Source organism: Symphalangus syndactylus, chromosome 4, assembly GCF_028878055.3.
Source record: "Symphalangus syndactylus isolate Jambi chromosome 4, NHGRI_mSymSyn1-v2.1_pri, whole genome shotgun sequence".
NCBI lineage: Eukaryota > Metazoa > Chordata > Mammalia > Primates > Hylobatidae > Symphalangus > Symphalangus syndactylus.
The window spans coordinates 65808463-65822637 of NC_072426.2; the positions used below are offsets into that span (position 1 = coordinate 65808463).

General features: G+C 46.8%; 1 protein-coding gene across 12 annotated transcripts in view; it reads right to left on the reverse strand.

Moving 5' to 3' along the window:
• ARHGAP21 (Rho GTPase activating protein 21) overlaps window positions 1-9900 on the reverse strand; it is a 145777-nt gene extending 135877 nt beyond the window's left edge. For 2 of the 12 annotated variants that reach the window (XM_055274918.2, XM_055274912.2), the window contains exons 1-2: window positions 7736-7869; window positions 6432-6875 (exon numbers count right to left, since the gene is read on the reverse strand). In XM_055274918.2, coding sequence (XP_055130893.1) covers window positions 6432-6494 — 63 coding nt within the window. In that variant the 5' untranslated portion in view covers window positions 6495-6875; window positions 7736-7869. Of the gene's footprint in view, window positions 1-6431; window positions 7672-7735; window positions 7870-8141; window positions 8719-8806; window positions 9212-9682 lie in introns of those variants that run through there. The other 10 variants (XM_063637251.1, XR_008657112.2, XM_063637252.1 and 7 more) reach the window with 10 other exon arrangements.
• Window positions 9901-14175: the final 4275 nt, after the last annotated feature.

Here is a 14175-nt window from a genome sequence, read left to right on the forward strand (position 1 = left end):
AGAAATAAAACGTCATCCATACAGACAGATTATCTTTTTATAGTTTCTCTTATCGACCAGTCTGATTGCCCTTTCACTTATCTGTTAATTATCATGATCTCATCTCTTAGTGGAAATTGTTTCATACATTTGTACTACACATTGTCTTGGTTACTGTTACTTGGTTACCAGCTTCCCAAAGGTAAAAAAGGTGCAAAGAAAAAAGGCACCGAAAATTTTAACGGCAGTTCTAAGGGAAATGGAATGGAATTTAGGGTGGTCAGGAGGTCTAAGGAAGAACATACTTCATACTGTACATATTTTGTATAAACTAAAATAAGTATTCAGCTGGGCGTAGTGGCTCACACCTGTAATTCCAGCACTTTGGGAGGCTGAGGTGGGCGGCGGATCACTTTGAGATCAGGAGTTCGAGACCAGCCTGGGCAACATGGCAAAATCCCATCTCTACTAAACACACAAAAATTAACCAGGCATGCTGGCACACGCCTGTAATCCCAGCTACTCAGGAGGCTGAGGCAGAAGAATCACTTGAGCCTGGGAGGCGGAGGTTGCTGTGAGCGGAGATTGCACCACTGCACTCAAGCCTGGGTGACAATGCAAGGCTCTGTCTCAAAAAAGAAATAAAATAAATAAAATAAGAATTCACATATCACATGTCCAAATGCAAACTCAGTAACATTTTGGAGTTTTTCTAAGTCTTTATTCATTCAAAAAAAATATTTATTGACAATCTATTATGTGCTAGGCACTCTTCTAGGCACAAGAAACACAATGTGAACAAAACAGACAAACTGCACTCTCAATGCCTGCATTCTAGATATATTACCTGTCTCAAATAAACAAGAAAAATTAAATGCATAAGCATGCCGGGTGGAGACTAAGTGATAGGGAGATAAAGCAAAGAAGGAAGGCAGAGCATGGCACAGGGAGCAGGGGAAGGGCATTCAATAAAGGGAGTGGTTGGCAAAGCTTCACTCAGAAGGTGACCTCTAAGCAAAAGCCCGAAGGAGCCAAGGAAGCAAGCTGTGCAGAGACCGGGGGGAGGGTCCTAAGGGGAGGGTTCAGTGAGTGGGAAGGCTCTGGGGACTCCCATGTTTGTGTACATGCAGAAAGGCAAGAGACCATGGCTAGCACAGAGTGAGGAGGGAAGAGGCACAGGAGGTGTGCTCAGGAAGGGGGGAGGACCAATTATACAGGGCTTTGCAGGTCACTGCAAGAACTTTGGCCTTCAATCTTCAGAGAAATAAGAAGCCATTTGAGGAATCTGAGCAAAGGAATGACACAATTTGATTTATAAATTGTCTGTCCTGATTGCTGTGTGGAGAACAGGCTTTAGGCTGGCAAGGACTGAAGTGGAGAAATCAGTCAACCAGACCCATATGTCATGTATGAGAAAAAAGAGAGACATCAAAGATCACTCTAAGATGCCTGGCCTGGAAGGATGGGATTGCTATTGCTTGAGATGAGGAAGACTGGAAGGAGCAGACTTAGGAAGGTGGGCCAGGGGAATGGAGGTAGAGTCAGGATTGTGGTTTTAGATATGCCTATTTACTATTCAAATGGAGATTCTAGGCAGACAGCTCAGTTGGATGTACGAATCTGAATCTGAGAGACAGAGGGGCAGGTCAGCAATAGAGATACACACACGTACACATAAAGAAATATAAGTGAGTGTGTGTGTGTCAATTATCTGCATATACTTGATATTTAAAACCATGAAACAGTATTGGGAGAAGAAATGAGGATTAACTGAGCCTTGAGGTGTAGGAAGGTTTAGCAGATCAGGGTGCTGAGGAAATTTCAAAGAGACAGAAGGAGGTGACAATGAGGAAGGAAGATAATTGAGAGTATAATGTCCCGGAATCTAAATGAACACTGAATAAAATGTAGAGTCTTTCCTGTATATTCATTTATTCATTCAAAAAATATCACCTGACACTTACTATGTGTCAGTCCCTGTGGAAACAAACATGGTCCCTGCTTTTATGGGGACTGCAATCCAAGGGGGATATAGATAAACTTGTAACTGGTATTCCTGTTAAGTGCAGGGTGTTTTGAGAGAATACACTAGGGGCAACTGAAAGAGTCTTGCGGGTCAGGGAAGGCTTTCCTGAGGAAGCAGTATTGAAGAAAAGACCAGTATGATGAGTGAAAATCAGCCATGGAGCAGAGGGAGGAGGAGCAGGGGACAGTAGAGGGAAGGGTAGAAGAAAGGACCTGACGGGAGTTCAACCTAGGAAGAACAAAAAGAAGTAACAAGTGAGACAGAAGCACGGACCAAATTACTGAAGTTCTTTCAGACTTCCCAGAAGTCTGAATTTTATTTCAAAGGAAATGGGAAGACAGAAAATTGTCTTACAGGAGGTAATGTAATGATCAGCTGGAGTACAGCGGCACGATTTCGGCTCCCAGCAACCTCTGCCTCCTGGGTTCAAGGATTCTCATAGCTCAGCCTCCAAACAGTTAGGACTACAGGTGTGCACCACCATGCCCAGCTAATTTTTGTGTTTTTAGTAGGGATGGGGTTTCACCATGTTGCTCAGGCTGGTGTAGAACTCCTGACCTCAGGTGATCTGCCCATCAGGAGGATCATTCTGATTACGGTAGGGACAGAGCTGTGGAAGGGGACAAGGCTAAGTTATTGGGACACTCTGTAGGGAATCTGTTTCTGTGGTTCATCAGTGAGATGCAGCTGACCTGAACTTGGGTAGGGGTAGTGGGTATTGGGAATGTGGACTCCATAAGACTTTGCATATGAGGAATGACGAGGAGGAAGAGTGAGGATGCTGACCTAGTTTTTGACTCGGACCAATAAATAGATGGTAGTGCTACTCAGCGAAAGAAGGCGCACAGGAAGAGGGAGAGTCAGTGGTGGCAGTGAAATCTGATGAGTTTGCAACGCCTGGGGAATATCCCCCAAAAGTGTTCGGTAAATAGGCAACTGGCTGAAAAGGTCTAGAGGTCAACCATAAAGGCTGAGATAGAGGGGTAGATATGGAGTGACCAGCACACAGGAGAGTGCAAAATAAAACCCAAGGAGTGAGAAAGAGAATAAAGGAATGGAAAGGCCTTGGCTCTGGATAAAACCAACAATGGGGCAAGAAGAGGAAGAAAAACCCTACAAAACAGTCAGACAGAGAGGGAGATAGAAAGGAGGGGAGGAGAAGAGAGCGCGCCTGAGAAGGAACCAGGGAGTCTGGGATGAAAGCAAAAGCAAACTGTCCAGCATTCCAAAAGGAAGAGTCAACGCATGGATTCATATAAACTCGTACCCAGAAAAATGTCTTATCGTATTGTTTACAGTATTTCAAAATCAACCAACAAGTGTATTTCATCAGCCATAATACATTTCGATCATAGAATAATCTTAGCCTAGGTCAAGAAGCAAAACAAAAATAAGTTCATTTGCATTAGTAAAAAGTTTAATAATAAACAAAGTGTCAAAAATTCTATTACTGGACAAGAGTATGGACTACAGATAAAAAGTGAAATAAATGTTAGAAATGGAAAAAAAATCATGTGGTTAAGAAAGCTGAGGGAAAATTTTCTCTTCTTTGGCTTAAAAAAAAAGTTAAACCTTGAAAGATGAAGCTATATGGATATGAAAAGGGGTGATAATATCACAGAGGATTCAACAGAAAAATCTATATAAAGTGATTTTGTGAGCAAAGTTACTCAAAGATTGGTGTCAGAAGACTTCACAGACTACACACACACACACACACACACACACACACCAAAAATCACTTAAGAGGTTCAGAGTGAGTGATTTCAAGTTTTAAAAATACACCTTGAGATGTATAAAGTATATAAATTCGTGTGAGTACCTTCTGGACCATCCTTACTGTATAATGCCAAGACATATTCTACTGAACTGTCCTAATTTCTTATTTGAAGAGGGCTGTTTATTTGTTTTGAGCCTTCCAATATATCCTGGGGGTGCGGAGGCCTAAATGTATTCATATATCAACACAATAAAATTGTAATGCTTAAGATGAACAAGAAATCTGATTGCTTTTCAACAAAGCACAAGACCTTATTCAGAGAAGGTGGAGTTGGCTAATTAGATAAAGCATGAAATAGAGACTCCTATTAATTCATTACATTGATTTCTTCTGTCCTACAAAGTTAGGTTTTCTTGGTTGATTAACAGCATTACTATTAAGACATACATGCTCATCTCTTTGTTAGTTAAAAACACAATAATAAACATAGTATCCAAACACATTATTGATTTTTAAAATTTTTTAAAGAATGATAGTACCACTGTGGAATGTAGTGCTTCTAATAAAATTGAGGACAAAAATTAAGTGCAATGTTCAAAAACTTAAATATCAGCCCAAAGTATTTCATTAGCAACTCTCTTTCTATTACTAAAAAATATTCACAAGATTTAATGTGTATCAGAAGCATCAGTCGCAGATAAAAACACGTCACACCTAAATACAGGCAATAATTACACAAGTTCTCTTCACTCCCAACCCTGAGGTTTTAAAATGTTTTCTGACAACATATATCCCCTTTATTTCCACTTCCACATAGAATCTAGGCAAAATACCTATTCTTTAGAAAGTCAAATAATATTGTAGTTTAATACCAAACCTAAATACTGTATATATATTTCACATGAGCAAAACACAGGTGATACTGTGTTTTCTTCATTCCTAAACTAAAAACAAGATAGCCATGCCGCCAGCAGTAGGTCCAAATGAAAACAAATTTCACAGCCGTTAAAAAATACATAACTGTCATTGTTAATAAAAGCCAAGTGTGCAACAAACTGGAAATACTGCTTGCTAGCCAAGGACAAGATGTGTCTAAATTCTTGGTTTCAGGACATCTCTTAAATGACCAAAAAAAAAAAAAAAAAAAAATCAAATAACATTAGTTCTTGCAAATAGAATGCAAATACAATGCTAATTAAAGTATTCACAAGACAGTGACGAATAAGGCTTCAGGACCACAATACATATTATTATGTAACTGCAATACACATTAAGCAATCACCGGGTTGCAGGTAGGCCTTCCAAAAGGAGTTATTATGGTTTACCCTGAACAGAGGATTGTGGTGTTCTACTTAATCATGCTTTGGCCTGCAAGCAGGTGTTTACAGATGTCAAAAAGTAAAACACTGATTCTAAATGTAAACCTATAGTTCTGCCTAATAAGTTGTACAGTAATAGCACACTGTACCTCACAGCGTTTTCTGCATAAACTTTCTAACTCGACATGAAGTAAGCTGCACGAAGCAAGTTTCTCTGTTTGCTTTATGAACCAAAATTTAACTTCTGATTCATTTTTATTAAAATGCCAAAACTCACACACTTAGAGCCAGCCCTTGTTTCAAGGACTATGAAGGTAAAATTTAACATCCGGTGCAAAAGAAAGTGAGACAGTGAATGAGGGCTCATTTGGGTATGTTATTGTCTAAAGCAATCCTCAACCCTTCGATGAAAACATAGGCATCTCAAAAGTAAAATTTAAAGGATAAAAATACTCAGTCTATTGAATGAACAAATTACAGAAACCGCCAATGATAAACATAGTATATTCATAATAGAAGTAAATTCTGAATACTTCAATCTCAAACACGAGGAAAAAAAAAAAAGGTGAGAGGCAACAGGGTACATGAGTGTCATAAATCAATGTATTTTCTATGATTTCTGTCCTGCCTGCTCCAAAATTTTCAGGAAGTCTGGAGTAAAATCTCTGGGCCCTTGGGAAGATGCTAGATGCTACCCTAACCAGCAACGCAAGCCACCTGACACCCAAGAGCAGCTCACAGAACTTCAGAGTAGTCAAAGGGAGGGTATAAATAAGAGAACAGTAAAGGCAGGAGATTTTTCTGGGAGTTGGAATTACGACTCTGTAAGGTCGTTTTCCAAGGCTGTGCTTAAACTATTCAAGGAAAAACACTTCTTTTTCTACCTAAAGCAGAGATCTGCAGCAACAGCAGCCAGGCTCCCCTCGTCAGTACCAAAGAAAGACTAAGTTCCAGGTGCAACAAGCATACTAGCTGCCCTCTCTGCACCTGGGAGCAGACACAAACGCTCAAAGCCACCCCCAACCAGCTCAACTCCAAGTATCTTAGAAGGGGACTGAAGGAAAACGGATACTGAGGTGCCCATTCTCAGGCTTGTAGTATCCACAGCCACAGAGATGGGAGAATTCCTGGCTTTGAGAAAGGGTGACCAAGATGAGGACATTCCAAAATGTGGGACATGTTCTTGCAAAAGAAACACGGGAGTCCCTGGAAACAGACGCGGGCCAGGCTTCTCTTTGCTACTGGTTAAGCTGGGGCGCTCCCACCAACCAGCTCAAAGCCCCGGGAAGCCCCTAGTGAGGCCCCGTGGCAGGTGACCCCCAACTTGCAGGACGCTCAAGACACAGGCCACCGCCCTGCCGGCCAGGAACGCTGGCTCCGCGCTTACCTCGCAGGCCTTGAGCTTGTCACCATCTCCCTCAGGCAGACCAGTCCGACGCGTGGCCATCATTTCATTTCAAATGACAAAGAAGGGACAAATCCTTTGGAGTCCACATTGGAGGTGGGGGGGGAATGCCACCACACACCCGAAGGGGAAGAATTCCACGAGCAGGCTCCGAGGAGGGGCAGGGCTGGTGAAACAGACAACGTGCCAAGGAATAAAGGTTTTCAGGAAGCGCCTTCAAATGCCTCGCTGATTTCTCGTGACTTCAACTGACTTCGCCTTCTTCTTCCATTTCTGGAGACTTAAAAACAAAGGCGACAGGTCTTCTTGGCAGCCAGTGTCGAGGCCAATTGCAGAAAGCGGTCCCCTTCTTCCCAGTGCCACTCCTAAGTCCTGGAAAAATCCGAATGGGTCGTGAAGGTTCGAGTGTCAGCTCCTAGAGAGATCCTAGGAAAAGGAGAAGTTAAAGGGCATGAACTTTCTCCAGGCGCCTATCACTGTCTTGCCCACATGTCCACACCAAGTTCGCGTTTCCTCCCGAGCAAAAGAAAAAAAAAAATTTAACGTAAACAAACAAAAAGCCTATAAATTCGAGGGGGTGTTTAAAAAAGAGAAATCTCGAAACTGCCCAGCGGTTGCGTCAAACACACCTGGCTGTTATGCAGCCTTCAAGAAAAAATGTTCCCCATTCAAGTGCATTTTAATTCATGTCTTTCCTGGGCAGAGCAGAAGGCTGTGCATGTTGTTTTCTGCATCACCCAGACAAGGACACTTCGGTGAAGTTTTCTCCCCCACGAGGCTGAAATGGGATCACACTTTTCAAGCCCCTTCTTCACTCCCCTCCGCCCCCCAAAAACGCAAGCACAAAGCCAGCCTGGCTGGGGCCGGCGTGGGCTCAGCGGCGTCTCCGGGTGACTCGGGCGCCGCCCCTCCGCCCCACCGCCCCGGCCGGCGTCCCCGAGGAGGCGGCTGTTTTCCTTGGCCCGCGGCGGGGCTGGGTGGGGACGGCCGGGGAGGCGTGCGCGGCCGCGGGTGGGACGCGGGCGCCGCTCCCGCTCCGGGGCATGATTCCGGAGCTACACCCGAGCAACTCTGAAGTCGCGGCTTTTCCCCCAACTACCACTCGACACGGCTTCCCTTCCCCTGTGGTCACCTAGGGGGAAAAAACCACCACCCACCTCCCCACGATTCCCCCGCCCCTTCCTGAGGCGGGTCGGGGACCTCGAGCTCCCGAGGACAGCGGCCCCAATATGGACTTTCTCAAAGGTGCTAGGAGCCCTGGGACGAAACAAAACCGGGGGCCTTACCATTCCCGCCCGCTCGGGCCCGGCGGCCGAAGTGCGGCAGCGAGCTGGAGCGGGGACGCGGGCCGGGCGCCGGGCCCGGCCGGGACGCGCTAGGCCGCAGGCTCGGTTAATATTCATGAGCCGCCCCAGGCGCCCCTCCTCCAAGGCCGGCCGGCCGGACCCCAGCGCCCACCAACGGCCTTTGTGCCCTTCCCTCCGCCCCGCCGCCCGCCCTTGCTCCGCACACGCGGGCGCGGCCCCTCCGCCCCCGCCGGGCCCTTGCCGTGGGCTCCCTCCGGCCCCGAGCCAGCGCCCAGCCGGGTGGCCTGAGGTGGCGGGAAGGGAAAGAGTCCGCGGCGAGCCGGGCTCCACGGCCCGCGAGCGCGGTGCCCTCCCGGCTGAGACGGAAAGGAAACCAGACACGCACCAGAGGAAGCGGGACGAATGGATCTGCACTGGGCTGGCCAGCTCCGGGACAGCGCGCCCCGCCCGCCCGGCGCGAGCCAGACCCCGCAGCCGGACGACCCACGCTGCCCGCCGCCGCCGCCGCGCTCCGAGGCCGCCGCCCCCGGCCGGCCGCTCCCAGGCACCGCCGCGACCTGCCCCGGCCGGCCCCGGGCTCTTGGCCGCCGCGGGAGGGCGTGGGGCGGGGCGGCGGCCGCCGGACTCTCCCCTCGCCTCGCCGGGCCGGGCCGGGGCCCCGCTCCGGCGCCCGCGAACGCCAAGTGACAGAAGCGCCTCGGTCCGCGGCCGCGCGGAGCTGTTTCCCGGGGGCGGATTTCTCGCTTCTTCCTCCCTGGATCCACCTCCTCCCACTCCACCTCCTTCCCCTCCCCTCCCCAGGGGAGGCTCTGGGGCTGAATATTTTCTGTCTTGAATAACACGGGTCCGGGGAACCGACGCTGGAGAAGGGGGATTAGCCGGAGGCCGGAGCGGAGTGCTCGCCTGCCCCCTCCCCGTGGGTCGCGGGACCTACAAGCCCTCGTCCCCCAGCACCCCAAAACCAGGCACACACAACGCTCCCCGCCCCTGCAGTCTCCCACGCGCTGAGCGGCAGCGTCCAGGGATGGGCTTGCTCCCGGGGAAGGAGACCTGGTGGTAGGCGTCTGGGGTGGAGAGGGGGACAAGCCTGTAACAGCGACATCTGCAGACTCCAGGGATCAAAGGTCCTAGACCGGGGGACAGGGCTTGGCAAATTGTGCCCCCACCCCTTTTTTGCAGCAGGAAGGCAACGAAGCTGCGACGAGACGTGGGACTTCCAGATAAGGGAGTGTCCCCTCACGCCTCACAGCAAAAATCTCTTCCTGTGGTGGGAAGGGGGAAGTTAGCCAAGCGTTGCTCATTCAGTTCTTTCCCTTTTATAAATTCTGCAGAGCGGCCGAGCGAATTTGGCGCGGCTAGCGGAACTGTGGAGAGGCGGCTGCGCTTCTCTGTCCGCCACACTCCAGGTCACAGCGGCTCCGGAGCCGCGGCACAACCGCCGCCCTCCCCACCCAGTTCCCGGGCCTTGTCACAGACCCCGGCAGCTCGCTCCGCCCCGCCGTGCCTCACAACATCTCCCGCTGCAAATTACCCAATCGGGAGACGCGACGAGAGAACGCGAACCAGTCAGGGGCTGGTGAGTCAGGCTTCCCTCCGCCCTCTTCCCCGCCCCCGGGCGAAGGCCACCGCCCCCTCGGCCTCCCCTTCCCACCCCGCTCCGCTCCGGGGAGGTGGCTCCCCGGCTCCGAGCCTCGCGGGGCTGGAGGGGAGTTGCTCGCAGTCGGAGGCAGCGTTTGTCACCTTGTCACCCTCATCCTCGCCCCCTCCCATACACACTCCCCTCCCCTTCTCAGTGCTCCTGCTGGTGCTGTTGAGGGTCATTTTTATCCTCTCTGCGACTGCCAGCTATTGTGTCTGATCAGCTGCCACCGCCGTCCAGAGGGAAAAAAAGAAGAACAAAACCTAGAAACTGTGGAATCCGCTTACCTTTTCCTTCTTTCTTTCTACACTCTCCCCTGTAGACTTAAAGACATCCCTTCTTCCCCGCCCGCCCACCACCTGAGGTCCTGTTTCTTTATGGGGGACAGGGGAGCGGGGACAAAAAACACTCCCTGCAGCTGGAGTACCTGCGCCTTAATTTTTACATCTTCCTTAAAGTGGAAGGTGCCAAACCAAATCTACAACTAAATCCTCCGCTTCAATTCGAGGGAAGACGTTGACGAGATCATTTTTATATGGCCATGAAATTTGCATGTTCTTGACAGCCCGTCACCAAACAAGTCAGCTAACAATCAAGAAAAGAAAAATAGAATAACATACAAGGAGGGACTGCCGGTCAGATGGTAATTTACTAAATAGCCCACTGGCTGTAGCAGTATCCAGTGCGAGATACGATTGAGTAAATTAACAAGAAGTGAATAGAAATTCAGGGTTCAAGTAGCTCACCGCTTGTGGGCTTATAGAATATGTCCAGAAAGGAAAAACAACTTACAGTACAAAACAACTCCTTGCACATGCAAATGTGCATGCATGGCGTACCTAACAGCTGAGGACTTTTGGGTTAAAATTTTTGCACTAGCAATTTTTGTAGATATTGATTGTGAAATTTTCAGTTTGATAAAGGAGAGTAAAATGTGGGCCATGAAAGGAGAAGGAAAAGGAAGGAAAACACATTCTAGGAATTATGGAAAAATAACATAACCTAGAGAGGCAATATTGCTATAAGAGGTAATAAGATGTAAGGATCAAGATTACAATCCAACTCCATCATTTACCACGTAACTCAGGGCAAATTCTTATGTGTCTAAGTACTAGAGCTATCAAAGTCAATGCCTCCTGCTAGGTAGTCCTCTCAAAGCTTTACACACAACATATCGAGATAGGTGGGTAGTGAAGCAAGGATTCAAGCCCAGGGGATCTGGCTCCAGAGTCCATTCTTTTATTCACAACACTATACTAGGCTGGGCCCAGTGGCTTATGCCTGTAATCCCAGCACTTTGGGAGGCTTAGGTGGGAGGATCGCTTGAGTCCAGGAGTGTGAGACCAGCGTGGGCAACATAGGGGGACTCGTCTGTACAAACAAAAAGTTAGCTGGGCGTGGTGGCATGCGCCTGTAGTCCCAGCTATACAGGAAGCTGCGAAGCAGGAGGATCACTTGAGCCCAGGAGTTCAAGGCTGAGGTGAGCCATGTCCAAGTGTGGCACTCTAGCTAGGGCAACAGAGCCAGACTGTGTCTCAAAAAATAATAAATAAATAGATAAATAAATAAATCACTATACTACCTCTTAATATGGGTTTTTAATAATAACAGCTAACACTTAACTTACTATGTGTTAATTATTGTGGTCTTTGAGTGCCAATTTAACTCTACTCCTGGGACACTGGGACAAATATAATTGTGATGTTCTAAAATTTGGGAATGTTTTTAAGAACTGTTTTGATAAGTTACTATCTTAGGTATCTTAAGTGTATTAGGCTATCTGGACGGAGAAGTGCAAAAGGCACACAGCTAAGATTTGAAAAACCTGTGTCCTGGGCTTCTACTGGGCCTCTGAGTTGTAACAGCATCCTCCCTATCTTGCTGGACTGTTAAAGAGAATCAAATGAGATAATGGATGTGAAGAAAGTTTTAAGGCCAGGTGCAGTGGCTTATGCCTGTAATCTCAACACTTTGGCGGGCCCAGGCAGGAGGACCACTTGAGCCCATGAGTTCGACAAGCCTGGGCAACATAACGGGGCCCTATCTCTATAAAAAAATTTTTTTTTAATTAGCCAGGTGTGGTGGCCAATGCCTGTGGTCCCAGCTACTTGGAAGGCTAAGGTGTGAGGATCGCTTGAGCCCAGTAGGTCAAAGCTGCAGTGAGTCTTGATCACACCAGCGCACTCCAGCCTGGGCAACAGAAGACACTTTTAAAATGTAAAAAACATTATTTCAATCAAAATATTACAGGCTGGGCGTGGTGGCTCATGTCTGTAATCCCAGCACTTTGGGAGGCCAAGGCGGGCGGATCACTTAAGGCCGGGAGTTCAAGACTAACCTGGGCAAGATGGTGAAACCCCTTCTCTACTGAAAATACAAAAATTAGCCTGGCGTGGGGGCACGAGCCTGTAATCCCACCTGCTTGAGAGGCTGAGGCATGAGAATCCCTTGAGCCCAGGAGGCAGAGGTCGGAGTGAGCCGAGATTGCGCCACTGCACTCCAGCCTGGGTGACAAAGCGAGACTCCATCTCAAAAAATAAAATATTATTACGAAGCAGAAGTTCGTACTATTTCCCCAACAGGAACCCTACTGTTTATAACATTTTATTGATACTCTTTAGGAATATATGAACCCAGTTAAAAATTAGGTCTACTCCTTTCTGAAGTCATGAACAAGAATATTTTAATATTGGCTCTCATTTGGATGCTTTTTTGTGTTTGTTTGTTTTGTTTGTTTTTGTTTTTGAGACGGGGTCCACTCTGTCACCAGGCTGGAGTGCAGTGGCACAGTCTTGGCTGACTGCAACCTCTGCCTCCTGGGCTCAAGGGATTCTGGTGTCTCAGCTTCCTGAGTAGCTGGAACTACGGGCACATGCCACCAGACCCGGGTAATTTTTCTTTCTCCCCCCACCCCCCATCCCCCCATAGAGACAGGGTTTCACCACATTACCCAGACTGGTCTTGAACAAATGACGCCTCGGCCTCCCAAAGTGCTGGGTTTACAGGCGTGAGCCACCGCGCTTGGTCATCATTTGGATGCCTTCTGACCAGACCAAAAAGTGAGTGTGGCCCCCCTACGCATCTGGAAAGAAGAAGCCTGCAGCTGGTTTTTCTCCCTTCCAAAGGCTAATTGGTGTAATTGGTGGAGGGTGCACGCCCTTGGAATTCTCCTTAGCTGCCCATCGTGGACATCTCACTTGTGAACACCTCCACCAGAGGGAGGGCAAGGGAAAGGAAAGGGGGCCAGGCTTCAGTCACGCGGCTACATGTTAGTTGCAGTGAGAGATCTGGTGAAACAATAGGTTTTGGGGCCATTGTAACTGAAAGGAGATTGAAACTAACTGGTTGCTATCTTGATAGTTTCTTTATCCTCAAATGTCATGGATAAGCAAGAGCTAACAGTAATTCTAGCTTTGTTTGCTTTGAAAGGCTATTTTCCTCCTTAGAGTATAGCTAATAAATGTGTGGGTTTCCTATAATCAAACTTCTTGGAGTATCCTTTGAAAAAGCCTCTGAAATTACTATAGCTATATTAATAAAAACTACAAGAAAGCTTTATACACTAAAATCTAGGCAAGACATTTTTGAAGATGAGAACTGTATCCTTAAAAGGTAAATGTTGGCTTTGCTAATGACGTAACACTGTTTTGGTGAACCAATATCAAGGGAAAAAATGTCAAAGCCAGAAATGGAGTCAAAGTATCCCAGCCCCTGGTGTGGAAGGCCATTCTATGATAATCTATGAATGATTTCTACTATGAATATGTTAACAGAAGCTGGCAATTCTGAGAAGCACAAGTGTTTGCTAGTGAATCCACAAATGAAATTTGCAATTTGGGTTGAAGCATTTGCAAAACTATGTTAAGACCAATGGCCCTCAGAAGGGTAAGGGGTTTTGTTTTGTTGGTTTTAGGAAAATGCTATGGATTTCATTTCTTATTCACACATTACCAAAAAGACACATTACCTGCTAATATTACTTTGAAAAAGCAAAAGACTTTTTTTTTTTTTAGACAGAGTCTCACTTTGTCATCCAGGCTGGAGTACAGTGGTATGATCTTGGCTCACTGCAACCTCTGCCTCCTGGGTTCAAGGGATTCTCGTGCCTCAGCCTCCCCAGTAGCTGGGACTACAGGCATGCACCACTACACCCAGCTAATTTTTGTATTTTTTAGTAGAGACAGAATTTTACCATGTTGGCCAGGCTGGTCTTGAACTCCTGACCTCAGGTGATCCACCCACCCAGCCTCCCGAAGTGCTGGGATTACAGGCGTGAGCCACCATGCCTGGACAAAAAAAGCAAAAGATTTTCATGTTGAACTGATTAGCTACAGAAATCCCATCACACTTGCAAGGCATTTAACTATTGTAATTGAGAGAAGGGAATGATTCTCCACAATCAGCAATTTCTAGGATTCTTCCTTCATCTCTTTTAAACGAATAATGTAAATGATTTACTAATTTATTGTTCTGCATTTGCTAAATATGTATCTTATTATTTCTCTCCACATGATTACTATCTTTGATGAATTTCTAGAAGGCAATGACATTATTTAATTCATTATATACAATGCCTAGTAAAGTGCCACACATAATAAATATTCTTGAATAATTTATCTGCCCTCAGTTTATTGTCATCTTTTCCTCCTCTGGACTAGAATACTGGTGTTTATTTTTGGGTTTTTTTGTTTGTTTGTTTGTTTCTTTGTTGCTGTTACTTGATTATAAACAATCTTCTTTTGTTACATGGATATATTGTGGGAAAAAAAATCTTATTTAG